Here is a 21,271-nt window from a genome sequence, read left to right as displayed (position 1 = left end):
ACTTGGTTTTATGATGCACTCAAGTATGATTCCATAGACAGAAAATAACTTCTCAGTATCCTGAAATTTGAGTGTAATCTAGATTTCTTTATTTTTGGAAAGTTTTTACAAGTATCATGTAAATGAAATTATGTCAAGATGCTAAAAGTATAAGAACATAGTAAGTAGAAATATTTGATAGTTGCTGATGTATGTTTTAATGTACTTGCAGAATTGAAGATGCTGATATTTCTGAGAGAAGTGTCAATGAAGAAAATGGTGAAATATCAGAAGTAGAACAACCTCAGAATAAGCACAGTCGACACAAAAAAAAGAAACACAAACACCGAAGTAAACACAAGAAACACAAACATTCTTCAGAAGAAGACAAGGACAAAAAACATAAACACAGGCACAAACATAAGAAACATAAACGGAAAGAGGTTGTTGATGCCTCTGACAAAGAAGATGGACCAGCAAAAAGAACTAAAATTGATTTCTTAGCTCCTCTAGAAGATTTGGAGAAACAAAGAGCATTATTAAAAGCTGAACTTGAGAATGAGTTAATGGAAGGAAAAGTTCAATCTGGGATGGGGTTAATATTACAAGGTTATGAGTCAGGTTCGGAAGAAGAGGGAGAAATCAATGAAAAGGTGCGAAATGGCAATAGGTCTTCAACTAAATCATCAAACACTAAGGGGAAACTAGAGCTTGTGGACAATAAAACAAGTTCAAAAAAAGCAAGTAAGAATGAATCAAAAGAACGGACTAGGCACAGATCTGATAAAAAGAAAAGCAAGATAGGAATTGACGGAGTGAAAGAGAAAGCAACTAGAAGCAAATCAAAAGAGAGGAGAAAATCAAAAAGCCCATCTAAAAGAACTAAATCTCAAGATCAAACAAGGAAATCAAAGTCTCCAACCCTTAAAAGGAGGTCTCAAGAGAAAAATAGAAAGTCTAAGTCTCCTCCGGAGGATAAGAATAAAGCAGATGATAAGTGTAAAGCAAGAGATCGCAGAAGGTCTCCAGTTGTAAATGAAAGCAAAAGTCGAGATCGTGGCAAAAAATCCAAATCTCCAATAGAACTAAGAAGCAAATCCAAAGACAGAAGGTCACGATCAAAAGACAGGAAATCAAGGAGATCGGAGACTGACAAAGAGAAGAAGCAAATTAAATCTCCTTCAAAAGATGCTTCTTCAGGGAAAGAAAACAGGTCTCCTAGTAGAAGACCTGGCCGCAGCCCTAAAGGAAGAAGCTTATCTCCAAAACGAGATAAATTACGAAGAAGCAGATCTCCTCTTCTTAATGATCGCAGATCAAAACAGAGTAAATCACCCTCTCGAACTCAGTCTCCTGGTAGAAGAGCAAAGAGCAGATCAGCAGAAAGGAAACGAAGAGAATCAGAAAGGAGGCGTCTTTCTTCTCCCAGGTAACTTTAAAATATTAAGAAACACCAAAGATGCTCAAGTAAGTGCAAAAATCAGAAGGCTTCAGAATTTTGTACTATCATCTTAAAGTACAGCTTTATCGAAAAATAGCTGAGAAAAATGGCATCATGAGATTGCATATTTATTGTCTTAACTTACAGTTTATGTGTGTGTTCAGTTCACAAATAGATGTATTTTCTAACTTCTAGTCATTCAAGCCTAACCTGGGTTCTGAGACTCATGTGGGTTCTTTTTGTGGCTCATTCATCATCCCTAATAATAAATATTCTGTAGCTCAAATTCTGTTCTCAGTTCTGTCAGTTGGGCACAGAATTTTGCCCTGTATTTAGAAAGTATTTAACAATCCTGTGGAGTGTGTACAAGCTTAAATAAAATCTAGTTTATCCTTCTATAGCAGAGTTGGGTCTGTAATGCTAACGAGAACATTTTAGTAGTAAAATCAGCATATATGGCTGAATACACACACCAGACTAAGAAGATGCCATTTTTAGTAATTTATTTAAGAGATTTTCACTTTTAAAGATGATTTTTGCTTGTTTGAGCCATGCCAGCATTTATCTTGCTGCTTTTTTGCATATGTGTTCGATGGTATGGCTGCTTTGCCCTGTGCAGCATCACGCTTCTTAACTATACCTAAAATCAGGGGAGATGGACTTAAATCTCTTATTAAGTGCATTCTGAATGTTATGCTTTATATTTTATTATAATAGTAGGAGAAACAGTTAAGTATAGTTTTAAATATAAATCCATAGAAAATCTGTTTCCTGGTGGTTTTTGTTTCTCTGAAACAGATAAAGCTGGGACAGTAGCCATCCTAATAGAAGAAATCTTCTTTTAAAACATATATTCATTTATTTGAAACTAAATCATTTTAAACAAGAACCAAAACTTGAGGAAAAAGATTTTAATGTTTGGTTTATAGGTCTTTCTTTTTAAAAGAGTGCTTGCAGCTCACCTGGGAGCTGCAGCTGCTGCAGTATAAAGCAGCACATTTTAAAAACATCAGTAAGTAACTTTTAATTTATACCAACGGGTCCAGCTCAGCAGACAGCTGGCCCAGGATTGAGGATGTAAAAAAATTGGTTTAAAAGCTATGTTTTGCAGGCACCCTGTGCTGAGGCTAGGACCTAGTCTAATAAATCTAGGTGTCTAAAATTTTAAAGCCCCTCTAGCTGCTTGAATGGAGAGAGATTTTTTTTTTCTCACTGAGCCCCCTACTTGCAAGCCTACAGACTAGTGGGGAGATGTCTGTACTGCTCTGTGCCTCTGGGATTGACTCCGCTGCTCAGTGCCTCCAGAAGCTCCTGGATTTTTTCAGAATCCTCCTCCCTCATAAATGTTTTGCTGCTCATAGTGTTCCCAAGCAGTCGCAGAATGATACTGAAGAGTCTTAAGTCTTATATGAGCTGGAGATTTGCTTCAGTAGCTGGTGGCCAGCCTCCTGTGTAGCTGCACCTGCTGCAAGTGGCTAGTGTAGGCAGGCTAAGCTGTTTGCCCCAGTCGCGCTCACTGTAGTTTCAGGTAGAGAAAAGCTCTACCAGTGGAAATAGTGGCTTTGTTTGCCTGCACTCTGGATTTGCACCAGTGAGGGTGCGCTGGTGACTGGTCACTGATGGTGGTGGCCAGGTAAATCCCCATTGTGGACAAGACCTTATTAATCTCACTCTGCCTTTGCTTGTGATAACTCTGGAGCTCCCAGCTTGATGACTCAGGAAGACAACAGTGCATCATTAACAGCTCCTCCACTCAGTGCTTTGCCCTTTGCTTCTTCAGCCAGTTTTCAGTTCATTTGATTGCTCATACTGAAATTAGTTTTGTAAGTAAATATTTGAAATAAGCTTTAGTATTTTTACAATATATACCAACAATTCTACATGAATGCAAGTGAATAGGTATGCAGTGTTTGCATGACAGATGCAATATAATGAAGGTATGAGATCTCTATCGAAACTGTGAATAGTTTTGCAATGAGATTGTGACAGACGATTCAAATGTAATTTTAAACAACTCTGTATTTAAAGTAAAAAAACTAATGCATTTCAATATTATTTTAAAATTATTTTTAACTATTATAACGTTAGGATTATAGCTTTCTTTGTTGTTATGGTACCTTATGCTGTGATTCAGTTACACCAGAGTAAACCGATTTGGGCTGGGTTAATAATTGAAAGGGAGACCTCCAAGAAACAATGGTTAAAAATATTTTTAAAATAATATTGAAATATATTAGTTTTTTACTTTAAATATAGAGTTGTTTAAAATTACATTTGAATCATCTGTCACAATCTCATTAGAAAACTACTCACAGTTTAAATAACTCTCATGCCTTCATTATGTTGCATGTCATGCAAACACTGCATAACTATTCACTTGCCATTCATGTAGAATTGTTGGTATATATTGTAAAAATACTAAAGCTTATTTGAAATATTTACTTACAAAACTGTGGCCCTTACCAACAGTACGGAATTGGTTCAGTAATGTCACAAGTGCAAAGATGCCTTCCACAGAATCACCAACACTCCTGCTACAATAGTGTCCACATAATGTTAATTAAATCATGGCTGGCCACATCCGTTTTTTAAATTAAAATGGACTCTACAGTGATTACAGCTAAGTAGTTTAAGCCCAAATTTGAGATATTATTTGTAATGTGGTGGAGAAGATCCTCTGGATTCAATTTTTATTTTATGTATATATTCATTTCAACACTGTTGCACATTAACGTAAAATAGACCAATATTTACACAATACTTAAAAACTTTCTTTTACTTCTTCTAGCTCTGTGATGGTAATTAACAAAGTTTACTGCGAGAGTTGTGCTGAATTAGGTCTGTGTTTGGGCAGATATTTCCAGGGATGGGAGACATGCAAAGCAGACTGGCAGCGCTGAAGTATACTTACCCCTCTGGTGGAGTCTCACTTGCAGTAAGCTTTTAAAGTGAGCTTTAAGAGGGAATTGTGATTTTTGTTTTCAGTTTGTCCCTGATACTAGTTTCTTTCTCTTCTTCTTAATTTCAAGAACCCGACCTAGAGATGATATTCTCTCTAGGCGTGAGAGATCAAAAGAAGCCAGCCCACTCAGATGGTCACCATCCAGAAGAAGATCTAGGTCTCCCATCCGAAGGAGATCTCGTTCACCACTCCGACGTAGCCGGTCTCCAAGAAGGAGAAGCAGGTCTCCTCGGAGGAGGTAAAAACGTCTTGCAGTGGAACTTTTCTTTTCAGTATTGTCTAAATACAGGCCCATTATTCAAATTGGATAGAATAAAAATTAAATATTTTATTAGCTCATTCATAACAGCTCTAGCATGCATATATCCTCACTTCCCCAAAAAGTTATACATTATCACATTCTTTCACTCATCTTCGCCTCCTTCAGAATCTTAACGTTAGTTTAATTGTTAAAACTTACTATTTTAAAGGGTTGTTTGGTTTGCCTATTTATATATTTCAGTATCAACTAAATATTATTTGGACATAAATCAACACTGTATTTTTCTTCTGTTCAACAGGGATAGAGGTCGGAGGAGTAGATCTCGGCTTAGGAGGAGGTCTAGGTCACGGGGTGGTCGTAGACGTAGGAGTAGAAGCAAAGTTAAGGAAGATAAATTTAAAGGAAGTCTTTCTGAAGGCATGAAAGCTGAGCAGGAATCCTCATCAGATGAGAAGTAAGAATGAATTTCTAATATTTAATTTCCTAACGAGTAAAGATTTGGTTCCATTAATGGGGAGAATTAATTATTGAAAGCTTTGTATTGTGTCCATTTAAGCAAAACCAGTGTAATGACCTATTCTTTCATGTTAGCCAAGGGCGCTGACTCTTGTATTGTTTCAGTACTAATCTGTGTGGTAAACCGGTTTTGTGGTGATCAAAATCTTTTTGCATAATTATAGAGAATTTAAAAACTAGCTGGGAGTATTGGCTCGTGGGCAGGAGAGTGCTCTGTTCCCAATCCTGAGTTGCTGTGTTTCTTGAGCAAATCACTTAGGCTATGTCTCAGTAGAGACCTAACAGTGGCACAGCTCCCATGTAGCCGCTCTATGACGGGGGAGAGCTCTCCCGTTGGCATAATTAAACTACCTCCAACAAGTGGCAGTAGCTATGCCAGAGGGAGAGCATCTCCCATCAACATAGTGCTGTGCATGCTGGCGCTTTTGTTGGTGAAACTTATGTCAGTCAGAGTGTGTTTTTTCACACACCTGACCAACAAAGTTTTACCGACAAAAGTGCTAGTGTAGACCTGGCCTTAGTCTTGCTGTACCTCAGTTTATTCATTTTGGGGGCGGGGAGGAGTTTAGAATAGTACACCACAGATGTAAGGCTCAATAAAACATTATAAATTGTTTTGAGACCCTCTTAAAAAGATATATTTATATTTAACATTCAGATTTTCAAGGAGAAGTGGAGCTGAGAAGAAAATCAATAAGTATTTGATTATTCAGCTCCTAATTTTTTTCATGGATTTGCTGGACTTCTGTTTCAATTTAAAATATAAAACACTGGAAGTATTAACACCATTGTACAAGGTACAGGTTAGACCTCATCTGGAATACTGTGTATAGTTCTGGCTACCCATGTTCAGGATAGTTAATTCCAAAGCAGACTGCAAAGAGAGCACACAGTACTGGGTGACTGGGCAACAAAATGGCAGTGAAATTGAGTATTGATAAATGCAAAGTACTGCACATTGGAAAATGTAATCCCAACTATATCTGCAAAATGATGGGGTCTACATTCACCGTTACCACTCAAGAAAGAGATCTTGGAGTCATTATGGATAGTTCTCTGAAAACATCTGCTCAGTGTGCAGTCATGTTAGGAGCCATTAGGAAAGCGATAGATAATAAGACAGAAGATATCATAATACCACTCTATATATCCATGATATGCTGTGTGCAGTTCCGGTCGCCCCATTTCTAAAAAGATATATTAGAATGGGAAAAGGTACAGAGAAGGGCAACAAAAATGATTAAGTGTATGGAACAGCTTAAGGAAACGAGGAAAGATTAATATGAGGAAAGATTAATAAGACTGGGACTGTTCAGCTTGGAAACGAGATGAGTTTTGGGGGGACAGGATAGAGGTCTATACAATCATGAATGGACAAAGTGGATAAGGAAGTATTATTTATCCCTTCACATAACACAAGAACCAGGGGTCACCCAATGAAATTAATAGGCAGCAGGTTTAAAACAAAAGGAAGTACTTCTTCACACAACACACAGTTGCCAGGATATGTTGTGAAGGCCAGAACAATAACAAAGTTCAAAATATAATTAGATCACTTCATGGAAAATAGGTCCATCAATGGCTGTTAGCCACAATGGTCAGGGATGCAAACCCATGCTCTGGGTGTCCCTACCTTCTGACTGTGAAAAGCTCGGAGACAATGATGGGATGGATCACTCAATGATTCCCTGTTCTGTTCTTTCCCTCTGAAGTACATGGCATTGGCCACTGTCAGAAGACAGGATGATGGGCTAGATGAATGGTTGGTCTGACCCATTATGGCTGATCTTATGTTGTTAAGAAAGATGAATTCAAACTGGAACAGGTGCAGAGAAGGGCTAGTAGGGTGATCTGAGCAATGGAGAACTAATTTTACAAGAGGAGACTAAAAGAGCTTGGTTTGTTTAGCCTAGAAAATGAAGACTTAGCAGGGATATGATTGCTCTATGTAAATATATTGGGGGTAAATGTCACAGAGGAAGAAAAGCTATTTATGTTAAATGGCAATATTGATGCAAATACAAATGGGTGTAAATTGATCATGAATAAATTTAGGCTGGAAATTAGAGGAAGGTTTCTAACCATCAGAGGAGTGAGGTTCTGGACAGCCTTCCAATAGTAGTGGGGGCAAACAGCCTAGCTAGTTTTAAGGTGGAGCTAGGTAAATTTGGGATTAATAGGATTATGTGATGTGGTTGCCTCTGAGAGCAGGGCATTGTACTCAGTGATGCAGGGAGACTCTTCCAGCCCTTTGTATAACATGATAGCAGATAGGTGGGCAGCAGACTCTACCAATTTGGTCAACTTAATGTACCCTTTCTACACACATGCACATCATACATCATTTGAAATCTTATTATGTCTAGTTTAAAATGAGATGTTATGTGGAATTGTCCAGGACTGTTGTTACCATAGAAATGGCGACCGGGGGGGGGGGGGGGGGAGGAGAGGTAAACAGTAGCTTGATAAATAGGTTAAAATGACCACTTTGAAATATTTATATAAATTTCTGTTAGTTTAATTACTGTGTATTATTTCAAGACATAATGCTGGATTTTTTTGTGAGCTCAGAGTATCTCAACCACAATCTAAAGGGTAAATCAGATTCTCATAATACATTTGTAGAGGTATCACTGAAGTGTAATAGCACTGCTGGCATTTCTAGTCCACATCATTAGTATCTTGTTCATCATTATGATCTCTGTTAGGAGTGCATGGGTTACCACTGTCTTCATTGCCTAGCCCTCGGCATGTACGCAGTTCTGTGCAGGGAAGATTGTTCTGGCTACAGACACAGTTGACAGTGCAGCAACCCCTATAGGATAAGGACTGTAGGATTGTAGGAGCTCTGATGCTTTTGGGCCCTTGAAGAATACAGTTTATCATCCACATTTTACCATCCATGTTGCAATAGTGATCCAATATCTGGTTTTTCTGTATGAAAACATCTAAATCTTTGTTTGCCACGATGCTCTTTTTACATGCTCTTCCAGACTGTCCTCACATGGTGAGAGTTTGGCAAGTGACTTGCCATTTTTGGTGGCTAGATAGAGGTGCAAGCAATTCAGGTCTCTGTGGGTCTCTGTTTCTTTCTTGCTTTGGTCATATAGCACTGCTACCAGTTTCCTTGCCCCAGAAATTGCAGGTTATCTGTCTCTCTCACAATTTTGGAAAGATCTCTGAAGCAGTAAGCGCCTTTTGTTTTGACAACATTTAATACAGATTTTTTTCCCCAATACCAAATAGGGATGCCTGTCACATCCTGTTAGTGTGTCTACAGCAGCAATTATGTTGCAGAAGTCAGGACAGGAATGCACATGTATGAAGCAGCATTTGTCAGTTGTGCTGGTAATGGTCCCTGTTTCATTCCACATGTTAGCTCTGTTCTATTTTTGGAAAGTAGTGTACAGCAAGGACTGAAACATCTGTATCAAGTGACCTAATTGCTGTGGTTCCTTTAACACCAACAATATACCTACACTGCAGTGTAAGGCCAGGGTTTGAACTGAGGCGCAAACCTAACCCCATTTCTGCCTACACACAAACTGCGCTAATCCATGGCCTGGTCCCAGGCCCCAGGGGAGTGGAGAGTCCAAGCCTGAATCAAGCTGGGACCTAGAGTTCAAGCCCTATTGCTTTGCAGTGCAGATGTGGCCCCACTGGACTCATGTCTGCCAAAAGAATCTCATGGGCCAACTTTTTGTCTTCTGGACAGTCAAGTTTTCCCACACTTCACCATGAATAAAGGGCTAGAGCAGCCACATTTTGGGAGGGTGCTAGGAAGTCTGGAATATGTGTGGTTGGACTTTGGGCCCCAATAATGCAGTGTAGAAGTTGGAGCTCCAGGTTGGGGTGCAGGGTTCAGCAGTTCCTAACCTGGGGTTACATATGAGTGTTAGATGGTCAAGCCTTAGATTAACAAACCCAAAGTCTGCTAACTTAAGTTCTACTAACCCTGGTCTTATATTGCAATGTACACATATTCCAAGAAGCCCCAAAGCCATATTGGCACATACAGGATACAGAAGCATCCTTGTGTCCGCTTCCTCATGAGTACTGTACAAGTCTTGAGCTTTTTTCAACACCTCTACTGGTGATGGACTTTGCTACTTCACCTTTGGAAAAGCCCCCAACAGGGATTATTTGTGTTGGGTGTGCTCCCACACTCTCATGAGCATTTTGAACAATAGTCACAGAGGAATTTTACAGGTGACTGGCTGTTGGATCCGGTATTTAGAAACTTTTTCCATGGAGGTACAGGATGCCCACCAATCACCTGGTATTTCTTGGCATCCAACCTTAAGTCCTGTCTGGCACTGACTTTCTGTAGTTTTCACAGAGTTATTGTCATAGAATTAACTTTGTCAAATCTTTTTAGGACCTGCCTCAAGTACTCAGCATCCAGTTAATCAAATGTGTGGAATTTGTTTCCAGCCATTATTTCTTTCACAGCCAAGGCATCTCTGATGTACACTGTGGTTTCTTTGCTGGATGCTGTTAACTGATGGATTCTTTCAGGTTGAGCTTCCAGCTGTTACCCTAATTCAGCTTTGTCCTTATGTTTCCATCAGCATGGAAGAGGGACATAGGCACAGGTTCTTATTGGGTGAAGAACAGTTGGTGTTGAAATATCATCTGTGCATCTTGCTAAGGAGAGCGCTTTTCAGAAGACAGTTTCTGGACTGATTGCTGCTGTTATCATCCCTCCATTGCCAGATTTAAACTTCACTTGCTTGTCCATGTTGGCAAATGTTTTGATGCCAGATTTCTTGACAAGGCTGGAAAAGCTGCATGTCCCATCAGAATCACAGATCTCTCCATTTGTTCTTCACCACCCTTTGCTATTCTCAGTACAGTCTGTAGTACATCTCATGTTTCATGCAGTCCAGTAGATATGTTGATAAGTGCCTCTGGATGTGAGTCAGGGTCAAATAGGTTGGTCATATTGTTGATGACATGGTTGGTAAGAGCTGTAACGTGACCTTCTTGCCTCTGCAATGAATAGGGACGGACTTGTTTGTGGACTTTGTCTTCACTACTTTTTGTTAGGCCACTTATTTCTCTCATAGCTTTTGCATATTCATAGTATGAAACTGTATATTGTCATCTATAACACTAATCTGACCTGTGCAGAAGTGTCACTGAATTAAAAAACTAGTTTCTGGAATATTTCAAAGGCTAGTACTGCATGCATAGGCACTACAAATTAAAACATTTTACCAGGCAGACTAGATGTTTCATCATATGTAAAAAAGCTTCTGAAGGAGAAGAATTACATTAGGAGTTTGCATACATTTATATCTACTCATGATGCAGTACAAATTAGGGACATGCAATCTACTGCTACGGGTGCACAACCTTCATCATTTCTGAAAAAAATAATGCTTCCACAGGCAAAACCAATAAAAATCTTTTAATACATTGTCGTTTGGCAACTATGATTAACAGGAACGCCATTAAGATATTATAATTAACGTGAACATTAAAAATTGTAGTCCTAGTCATGTTGTGGTGTTTCCGGAATTGACCAAAAAATGACTTTCATTTTGGGTACCATTGTTTCACCTCACCTACAGGTTTACGGCACCACTTGACAGCTCCATGTTGTACCTCATCCAAGCGTGCATACAATAAGCTTTCAAATGATATATGATGTGGGTATATGTAAGGAGGGTACATTAAACTCCAAAAATATGGCTGTTTTTGGAGAATTGCCGCACACCGAAGAGCATATGTTTTCTCATAAAGGAGCTTTAGAAAACTAATTTTGGGATTTCCTTTGCTTTGCCTCAAACAGTTGAATCTGTAGTAAGACTATAGAGGAGTGAAGTTTATAGTTATTCCTATGCTTCAAAAGAATCTGTGTTCTTGTTTCCAAGTATTTTGAGGCAAAGAGTTGTGTAATTACTCTTAATTTCAGATTGTAAACTCTCTGGGGCAGGGACTACATCTTTACTCAGTTCTGTAAAGACCCACATATTTTTATGGTGCTATACAATTATTAATAATTAATTATTCACAGCCTTGAAGACTTTGATGTAGAAGAAGAAGATGAAGAAGCACTGATAGAGCAGAGAAGATTACAGAGACAAGCAATTGTTCAGGTAGGCCACTGTATTAAAACCCTCAGATTACTGAAGTTGTCTAAACATGTACAGTAAAAACCTTTTTTGTCTTACTGTTTCTTTTAAAATAAGATTGGAAACAGTGATATTTTTCAAGTGGACACTTACATTAATAAAGCTAAGGCTGTCACTATCTGTCACTTATTTTTCAATGTGGTTGTAAAAATATTGTCTGGGTTGAAACTTACATTTTTGGTGCACAACCTATTTTTAAAAACTTAAACAACCTACTCCAAATGAGTCATTTTTGTGAGAGTTGGCTTTTTTTTAGATTTTGTGTAACTTAAATGACTATAAAATTATATAGTAATTGCATCAAAGGATAAATCATACATTTATTGTCTTCACTGGTATATTGCTGATACCACAATGACAGTAGAGTGGAGGTTAAGGCTCAGAAATATTGATTGTAATCTGATTAGTCAGTTTCATTTGAAATGAAAGGTTTGTCTTCTATGTAAGCATCCAGAAAGCTGAGCAGAATTGGTGTTATTTTTGCCTGTTGTGAAACTGTTAGGTACCATGTATGCGGTTATCTGATATTCTTAGCATACTGTTGTTTATATTTTAAACCCTTAAAATAAGTGTTGATAACAGCAGGTGCTTAATAATAATTAATAATGTTACCATTCTGTGTGGTTACACATAAAGATGCACTGGTGCTACCTTGAGAAATGTTACTAGCAAAACCCCCCAAATCACACAAAACGGAGTAAAAATACCTTCTACCATACTCAAAGGATCACTCAACTCAGACTCTCATGGCCCACCAAGGGAAGCAAATTTCAAAGGTCAGTGCCCTAAACTGAAGGAGCCATGCTAATCCAGGACAGTATAACCTCAGGATCTGACATTAAGATCCTCCTAAATTGTTTTTAACTTCTAGGACAGGGCATAAAATAAAAGGACATCCGTGAAATAATTGGGCTCCATATCATTCAGGGCAGCAAAAATAATTTACAAAATTTTATCTTTGTGATACATTTTTATACAAACATTGAATAACTTAAGATGAATACAGGGAACTAATTGAGATCCTCCAATTCAGATATTTCAAAATTGAAAATAACACTTGAGATTTCTGTACTTTCAAACTAATATAGAGTAGTAGATGTTTTAGGTTGCAAGACTCAAAGCTCTTATTTTCTCCTTGAAGCATGAGTTCACTTCTTATACACCAGAATATTAGTAATGGACTTCTCAATGCTGACGTTTCGCCACACATGGTCAAGTGCTATCCCTCTTGCCTTGCTTTCTTCATCAATAAATCAGTTTTTACAAAGGTTTTATCAATAAATCTAAATGTCTAAAAAGGTATTTTTGAAGTATTATAAATCAAGCTTGAAGATTTGGACAATAATGTCTTGTCTCAGGGTATATTTTGACAACACATGTTTCTTTCTGTATCTCACAACTAGCATGCTTCACAATTTGATTAGTGTTTCAGATAATGTATAAAGAAAAGATACAGATTAAGTTTTAGAATGAGCTAGTTAGATTCAGGAAAAAGTATGCCCCAAAATACACAATAGAATTAGATTGGGACAAGTCATGATGCTGAGAATAACTTGATAAAGTTTCTTTGCAGAAATACAAGTACCTGACTGAAGACAGTAACATGTCTGTGCCATCTGAACCAAGCAGTCCTCAGAGCAGCACACGTAGTCGTTCAAATTCACCAGATGACATTCTAGAACGTGTAGCTGCTGATGTTAAAGAGTATGAACGGGAAAATGTTGATACATTTGAGGCCTCTGTAAAAGCCAAACACAATCTCATGACAGTTGAACAGAATAATGGTAAGAATCTGAAATTTCATTATGCAATTTGAAATGAAATACCTAATCTGTTTTGCAGGCATATTTTGTTCAGATTTCTTAATATCATAATTTCAGACTTGTGAAGGAAGTTAATTCTTAGACAGTGTTGAAAATGTCCCCCCAGAAAGTTATAGAACTGAACTGTTAAAACACTTTCTGAGGAATGGTGGTGTGAATGTGAGAGTTTTTCATTGTTCCTAATTACCACTTTAAGCAGTCAGTGCTGCAAATTAGGACGAACAGACATTAATGTCTTCCTTTATATTTAAGAAGGAAACGTCAATTTATTTTAGTTTAATATATTTTTAAATCTCCAAGATATGTGACATTTTCTTGGAAGATCGCAAATTGTTTTTCTGCTGATTTTATTTTTTCCTTTTCTGTTTGGCAAACCTTGACTTATTTTCATCTTAGTCATTGTCATTGAGGAATGTGCACAGATCTGTGAATGTTTTAATTGCCACAAAGCCAGAAGAAACTTGTACCAGGATTGTGCTTTGCTACACAAAATATGGCTTTTATGGGTGGAAGTATTTGTTTTGTTCCCAAAAAAATGTGTAGCAAAGTAATGTTGGCTTTAAAATACCATCATAAAGGCCCTACTGGGTAAGACCAAAGGTCCATCTACCCCAGTAGACTATCTTCCAACAGCGGCCAGTGCCAGGTGCCCCAGGGGGAATTAACAAGACAGGTAATCATCACGTGATCCATCCCCTGTTGCTCATTTCCAGCTTCTGGCAAACAGAGGCTAGGGACACCATTCCTGCCCATCCTGGCTAATAGCCATTGATGGACCTAGCCTCCATGAATTTATCTAGTTCTTTTTTAAACCTTGTTATGGTCTTGGCCTTCACAACATTATCTGGCAAGGAGTTCCACAGGTTGACTGTGCGTTGTGTGAAGAAATATATTTTATAAATATAGGACCAAAGCTTGCCATGGCTGCTTCAGCAAGAGAAGCAAAGAACACCTGTCTTGTGCATCCTGTGCTAAAGCGTGTTACTCCTGGGGGAATTCTGCATCACTGCACACACACAGAATTCATGTCCTCTGCAGATTTCTTTGCTTCACCACAGAAAAATTACTTCTGATGGGGAAGCAAAGGGAAGCTGCAAGAGTGGTCACATGCCCCTCACCAGCAGCACGGGCATGTCATTTTGGGTGCCCAGAGCAGCTGGTGGAGGGGTAAATCACTGCGGGGGGGGGGGAAGGGGCAGGGCTTGGCTGGTGACTCCTACCCTGCACACCAGGCTCAGCTGGTAGTCCCGGGTGGGCACATGGGAGGATGGGACTTCCTCTTCCCCTGCATGGAGTGGCTGGGCGAGAGCCAGGTCAGACCCATCCCCAGGAAGCTCCACACCATGCCGATGCCCCACTCCCCTGCCCCTTGCTTCCTGCCCCCATCACTCATCGGCCCTGAGGGAGGGGTCACTGTATGGGGAGCTGCTCCTGCGTCTGCCCAACTCCATGCATCCAGAGCCCCCCTGCATCCAGACCCCACCACTGAGCTTCATCCCCTGCATCCGGAGCCCCCTTGCGCTCAGACCCCCACCACTGAGCCTCAACCTCCCTGCTTCCAGACCCCCACCTCTGGACACAGACCATCCCCTGCTGAGCCTCCTGCACTCGAACCCCCACCCTGGTGAACCCTGCTGTCCAGTACCTGGACCCTCCCTGCTGAGCCCCAACCATCTTAACCTGGACCCCCTGCTGAGTCCCATTTCCCCCTACACCTGGAACCCCCCAATGAGGGGGGTGCATTCAGATCCACCCTGCACCCAGACCCTCCATCGAGCTACCTGCACCCAGATTGCCCCACACAGAACCTTCTCATCCCACACCTGGATCCTCCCACACTAAGCCCTTCCACACTTGGATCCTGTCAGGCTTAGTCTGCCTGCTCCACAGCAGGATTGGGGGCCAGGGTTGGGTGTGCGTGTGTGCAGGACTCTGTCCCTCTTGCTTGCTACCTTGGTGTGCCTGGCACAGAGGGGCATGGCCTCGGGGTGTTTGTGGGGCAGGCCCAGTCCTTGCGCAGTGTCAGGATCAGCTCCAGCCTCACCATTGAGTTCATGTCCTGGGGCGGGGGAGGGATGCACGGTGATCTCCCATCTCCCTGCAGCCAGTGGCCTGTGCACCCCACAGCCATGCTGGAGCCTCCACATTTATTTATTGGCAAATAAAATATGTGGAATTTTGCAGAACTTTAATTTTTTTGGCGCAGAATTCCCTCAGGAGTAGTGTGTTAACTAGGGCTGTGGAGCACACTTTGTTCTTTTGAGCAAGATCAGAGTGCAATTCAACCTGCTGTTGCATGCAGCAATTGTACTAGCTGGCTTAGAGGCTAGGTGCACCCTCTGGCTCACAGACTGCACACCTCTTAGGGATGCATCTCATTGAGGTTGGTAGTCTAGCCTAGCGCTCCACTGAATATTCTGAAAAGTTCTTGTCCTATTGTTAGTGTGTTTAGGGAGGCCCCCCTGCCCCAACAAACTGGCTTCCTCTTCTTTTATATCAGTGTAACAGAGGGACTAGATGGCAGAGTTTAGCTCAGTGATTTCTAGCACGTAGCATTTTAAATAGTGCTTCCTTGCTGGTTTTATAACCCTTGATTAACAAAATATTTTTTTTTAGAGCTGTGTGCAACTCTGTCAAATATTGCTGATTGTGGTAGGATTATCTATAAAGAATAATCTTGTTTCAACTCTGAAAAATACACCAAATCATCAGTTTGCTAAATTGAAAAGCTAATATAAAAATAATAGTATTTAGAAAGCACCCTGCCAAGACACACTTTTGTGTGCTACACAAACAATTAAAATACTAAATAATTAAAATACAAAATACACAATATAAAAACTAAAGAAAATACAGTTAGAGAAAGTCATAGTAGTAGTACTTAAAATTAAAAAGCGTTAAATAATTTTGTTCTAGGATTTTAAGGGTGGGTATTAAAATAAATAGAAACATAAAATGAAAGACAATTTTAAAAGATTGTCCTGCTGCTTGTTAGAGCCAAGTTTTATCTGTGTTGTGACCTCCTGTGGAGGCAGTATGATCTGCCATCAGGGGACTAGCAACTGGCCAGAGTTCAAATGTGGGATACGATATGTTCAAGGGGCAGGCAGGGAGGGGGGAAAGGGAGACTAAATGAGAAGAGGCACAAAAAATTATATATGAAGAAAACTTAATATTTTGGATTCATCATTTTGCATAAACAGCTTTTGTATAATCTCAGTTTAATTCTCCTTTATTTCTGATGTAAATGTTGTTCAAGAGTAGAAGTGTAAGGGAACACCAAATTCTGTGGAATGTAGGTAACTTTGGGACTAAAATGAAAGACATTTTGAGAAGTATGGTGAAGTGCCCTCTATCTCTTAATGGCACTCTCTGCTTGATTAAGGGACCTACATTGGTTTCAATTGATTCCAGTCCAGTCATCTATCATAAGGAGGCTGGTGGCTGTCATATGGGGCCTTGAAAGTGCAGGATTTTGGGGTGTAATGCTGGGGGAAGTGGGTTCCTCAATACTCTGGCAGGGATGCATGTAACTTACTCCAAAATATTAAAATTATCATACTTTAATATGTTATGAAATAATTCCAGTTTTGTCTTCATTAACATGTACCCTTAATGAACTTTTCTTTTACGTTATCAACCTATAAAATGTTTTTGGGACATTAAAGATGATTAAATGGTGAGAAAGGGATAATCTTGCCTGCATTTTAAAATGTTTCTTTTAAATAGAACAATTAAAAATACCATCAGCTATTTTATCTATCCAGTCAAGAAGATTCTTTTCTGGCTGTGAGAGAGAAACTTCCAGGGAAAGAGTTTTGGGGGCTTAAAATTTTTAATAAAGTACCTCATATTATTGGCAAAAAAAAATAATTCTAAGTTATGTACTCAGTCTACAGGTTATGCATAGGAATGTGTAGAATACAGAATTTTTCCCTGTTATGTGAATTGTTAGAAAGCCATTTCAGTTAAGTCTTCAATTGAGATATTTGCTTTTTTTTTAAAGCAAATGAAAGATTTTAAGCTCTGTGTTGCATTTTTAAACAGGTTAATTATGTAAAAGAATATACCATAAACCAACGTAATCTAGGAGAAATGGTAAAAGAAGTGCCTGGTTGTAGTCTTATATAACTAGTAAATAAGTTTAATGCTGTATAATGTAGATTCTCAATATAGAGAAGATAACTGCTAACACACCAGAATACCTCTGTTTGTTGGTAATCTGTGCTTTTAGTTTATTTTTTCCTTTTCAAATTGAGTAATGTAAATTTCCTTTTAAGGCTCAGCTCAGAAGAAGTTATTAGCTCCTGACATGTTCACAGAATCGGATGATATGTTTGCTGCATACTTTGATGTAGGTAATTTTAGAGAGATAATTTATGCACGTTATTTGCTCGCTGCTGTGTTATTAAAGGGACACTGTCAAGTCGTTTATGCCTGAATTTTGGCTCACTAAAATTTGTAAAATCAGGTGGATAATATCTTTTGAAAACTTTAATAAAAGTCCATTGAGCCTGATCTGGAAATTCTTACAAGTACCATCCAGGAAAGCTCTCACTGAAGTCAATGGGAGTTTTCCCTGGAGAAATACTGGGGGATTTTGCCTATTGTTTATGCAGGACCTGCAACGGCTTTTGTGCATTGTCTTTGCAGAGGAAGCACAAAGTAATATAAGAAAAAACAAAAAAGCTACTCCCAGAATTTGTGCAAAAATGTCATAAATAGGACTGTAAGTTTGTCATCATAATTGGGAAATGTAGTGAGGTGGGCATTATGGTAAGTGTCACCTCAGAAAAAGGGTGACAGGATTGTTAGTCACAGACGGGTTTTGTAGTTACAACATTGCCTTTGGAAAAATGCTGTAGGATTTAGTTAATCTACAATTACTTGGTTCTCCTTATAGGTTCAGGATATTTTTATTTTCTCTCAATCTTCATGACATAGTTTAGGTGGCACTTAGCATCCTACCTCCTTTCATGTATGCTGTTGTCTTGGACTACCCTGGTGGTTTAGTGTTTGAAAGGGTGGATGTGTGCCTCTGTAACAGAGCAGGCTCCTCTTCTAACCTGAGATCCCACACAGTGTTCGATGCTTTCTGTTTGTTAGCACCACTGTGAGTTTTATTTATATTATCTCCACAAAACCACCAGCATGATCCTGTGTATCAACTCTGTCTACAGTTTTCTCCAGTCCGTAGCCCTTTCTCCAGGGGAAGGGAGAGAGAAATATCTGACCACACTGATCTTATGTCCTCTGGGCTCTGCTAGCTTCCTCCTCTTTCATTTCTTTTTTCCAGTGCTTTTTAACTGTCCTCTCAGCTAGTGGGATAATTAGTGTCTTAGCTCCGGAGCCTTCCCCACTCCTCAAGTCTGATCAAATAATTAAATGTTCCACTCCTCCTTTTGGGAGGTGTGGCAGCTAATTACTGCTTAACTTATCCTCCCAGCACTCTGTCACAGCCTCCCATATAGCAAACATCAGTTTAGTCCTTAGTGTTGTCATTTCTGCAGTATTTTCACTAAATAATTTACAATACATACATGCAATCTAATGGGATATTTGGGGCTTTGAAAGCATCATGTTTGCATGTACATTCAGTGACCTGCTTATTTACATGCAAACATCCCAAAATGTGTTAAGGATGGATTTTTCTTTTAAGGAAACAAAACATAAAAATCATGGAATTAATGATTCATACCAAAGGTCATTCTTTAATTATAAGTGATGTCACCACAAACAAGGGGATAACAAAAAGCCATTGTAGTGCCACTCCATTAACAACAAAAGAAAACCCTTTAAAATGGAAAAAAGGTAAAATTGTTGGGAAAATATTTTTATTTTCAAGCTTTTACAACCATGATGTAAACAATAGAGATAAAGAATAAAAATAAAATGTAGGAAAGTACTTGATGATGTTCCATTTAAAATAGCTTATAGATGGTTGACAGTTTCTGGAAGGGAAATGCTTATCACTTAATTGAAAGTGCTTTTTTAGTTTTGTATATACACCGGTACCTCGTTAACGCGGGGACTGTGTTATAGTAGGGGCCTCATTACCATGGATCCCAATTTAAATATTTAAATTTGGGATCCTTCGGCGTAACTGTGCTATATGCGAATCTGCACTATAGCGACACGCGCTCTAGCGAGAGTCCGCTGTACTTTTTAAATTTGTCATACTGATATTGATGGTTATACATTGCTTGTAGTTGTCTCTTGCTGATTCACAGTATTGATAGTAATATCCATTATGAATGAAGTAAGAAGCAATTTCACAAAAAATTCAAGCATACCACCACCTCAGAATATCCTTTTCTAATTTTGACAATTATATTTTAGTTTTATTTATAATTGATAATTTACTAATAAATATATTGTAGTATTTTTTGGTAAAAATATCGAACTCTAAATAATATGACAACAATATGAAAATAATATGACACTGTAGTATTTTGCAATTAAAACTTTCCGAGAAGCTGGGGGAGAGACCACAAATCTTGTGTGTTACTAGGAGTGTACATTAATGATTTACTAAATTTTACTTATGGTAGCAACAAAAGCTTTACGTATCTCTATATTTAGTAGTAGTTCTATTGATTTTTCTCTCATAATTCTCATACATTGGTGCTTAAGGGATATTGTGTGTTTGATACTTCCTTTCCTGAAAGGTCAATTTATTATTTGAACTGTAGAAATAGAAGAATATTTGTTAGGAATGAGATGATAGATAACTGAATGGATTTCTAGTTTTCATAAGTAAGTGTTATGAAAAATCGCAGTTATATACAAAAAGGTATTTTGAATATAATAAAAAAGCTAATTCTCTGCTTTATTTCAGAGTGCTCGTCTTAGGGCTGCTGGCTTTGGAAAAGACTTCAAAGAAAACCCCAATCTCAGGGATAACTGGACTGATGCAGAAGGCTATTATCGTAAGTATTTTTTGCCAACTTAATTTATATTGTTGTCTAAAATAGGGTTGCTAAATGTAAAAGCACCTTATTGAAAAGATCTGCAAAATTATTTTGAAATTGCATACCACAGTGCCATCACTTAAAGTGTGGCTCACCCAAAGCAGCTGCATGTTCCTGCACTATAGTGCTCTGCCAAACTGCTCACAGGTGTGTCACAGACTCTCCTGCACTATACTGCTCTGCCAAACTGCTCACAGGTGTGTCACAGAATCTAACAGTCAAAGTAAAATTAAAACCTATCCAAAGTTATTTACAGCCATGAGACCTCCCTCCAGAAGGAAGGGTTACGTCAGCACGCTTGCCATGATCTGAAACCAAGAAAAACAGCATGAAAAGAACCTTGATGCCCATCGTGCTGTAGTTGTCACCCAGGACTCAGAATGGAAGCGCTTCAGTGAGCACATTTCTTCACTACTCAATGTTAAACTCAGCAGCAGTTAATAAAGACCAACAGAACCTTTCTTGTAATGGGGTGAAATGGGCATGCAACTTCTAACATTGTTTATGAAAAGACTCCTGACCAAAGGAAGCACAGTTTCACTTCCCCACAATTTCCACAAACCTAGCTACAAAGCTCTGTAGACTTGACACAATAATTAAGTGACTGCACTGTGTATTTTTGTTTTTTTCAGAACTATACAGAAAATTTTTTTTTCAATTATTCTATGTGTGTGTACGTAGCTCAGAATTTATCTTATTTCCCTGTTCATTTTCTTTCCTAGGTGTTAACATAGGTGAAGTTCTAGATAAACGTTACAATGTTTATGGTTACACTGGCCAGGGAGTTTTCAGTAACGTAGTGCGAGCCAGAGATATGGCAAGAGCAAACCAAGAAGTGGCAGTCAAAATAATCAGGAACAATGAACTTATGTAAGTCATGTTTTGTTAAATAGTAAAATAATGGGATTTACAGCACTAATAATCTAATCATAAAGGTGGGGCTAATAATAATCTTATTAATTATATGTATTGAAAAAAATTCTAGAAAATCTTTCAGTACTTGGTTTTATTCCCACTTGATGTTTCAAGTGAAATAATCTCAGGTCTATCATAGTCAATAGAAATCAAAATCCGATTGATTACATAATTATACATTTTAATAAATATTTGGTATCAGAGGAGTAAGACTCTGCCTACGTGGAAAGTAAATCATTTGCAGCTCTTTTGAGAGCTAGAG

General features: G+C 38.6%; 1 protein-coding gene across 11 annotated transcripts in view; it reads left to right on the top strand.

Moving 5' to 3' along the window:
• The window catches only part of PRP4K (pre-mRNA processing factor kinase PRP4K), a 50,934-nt gene that overhangs the window by 13,758 nt on the left and 15,905 nt on the right, over window positions 1-21,271 (top strand). For all 11 annotated transcript variants that reach the window (XR_007355192.2, XR_007355188.2, XR_007355190.2 and 8 more), the window contains exons 2-9: window positions 212-1,408; window positions 4,450-4,620; window positions 4,943-5,098; window positions 11,183-11,264; window positions 12,874-13,084; window positions 17,404-17,477; window positions 19,962-20,052; window positions 20,817-20,964. Coding sequence is in view for 1 of the 11 variants with exons in the window: in XM_048839761.2 (XP_048695718.1) it covers window positions 212-1,408; window positions 4,450-4,620; window positions 4,943-5,098; window positions 11,183-11,264; window positions 12,874-13,084; window positions 17,404-17,477; window positions 19,962-20,052; window positions 20,817-20,964 (2,130 nt within the window). In the remaining 10 variants the exon portion in view is untranslated. The remainder of the gene's footprint in view (window positions 1-211; window positions 1,409-4,449; window positions 4,621-4,942; window positions 5,099-11,182; window positions 11,265-12,873; window positions 13,085-17,403; window positions 17,478-19,961; window positions 20,053-20,816; window positions 20,965-21,271) is intronic.

This window comes from Caretta caretta, chromosome 2 (assembly GCF_965140235.1).
Source record: "Caretta caretta isolate rCarCar2 chromosome 2, rCarCar1.hap1, whole genome shotgun sequence".
Classification (NCBI taxonomy): Eukaryota; Metazoa; Chordata; order Testudines; family Cheloniidae; genus Caretta; species Caretta caretta.
The sequence above is the reverse complement of the archived record's forward strand: the minus strand, read 5'-3'. Positions and strand labels throughout refer to the sequence as shown.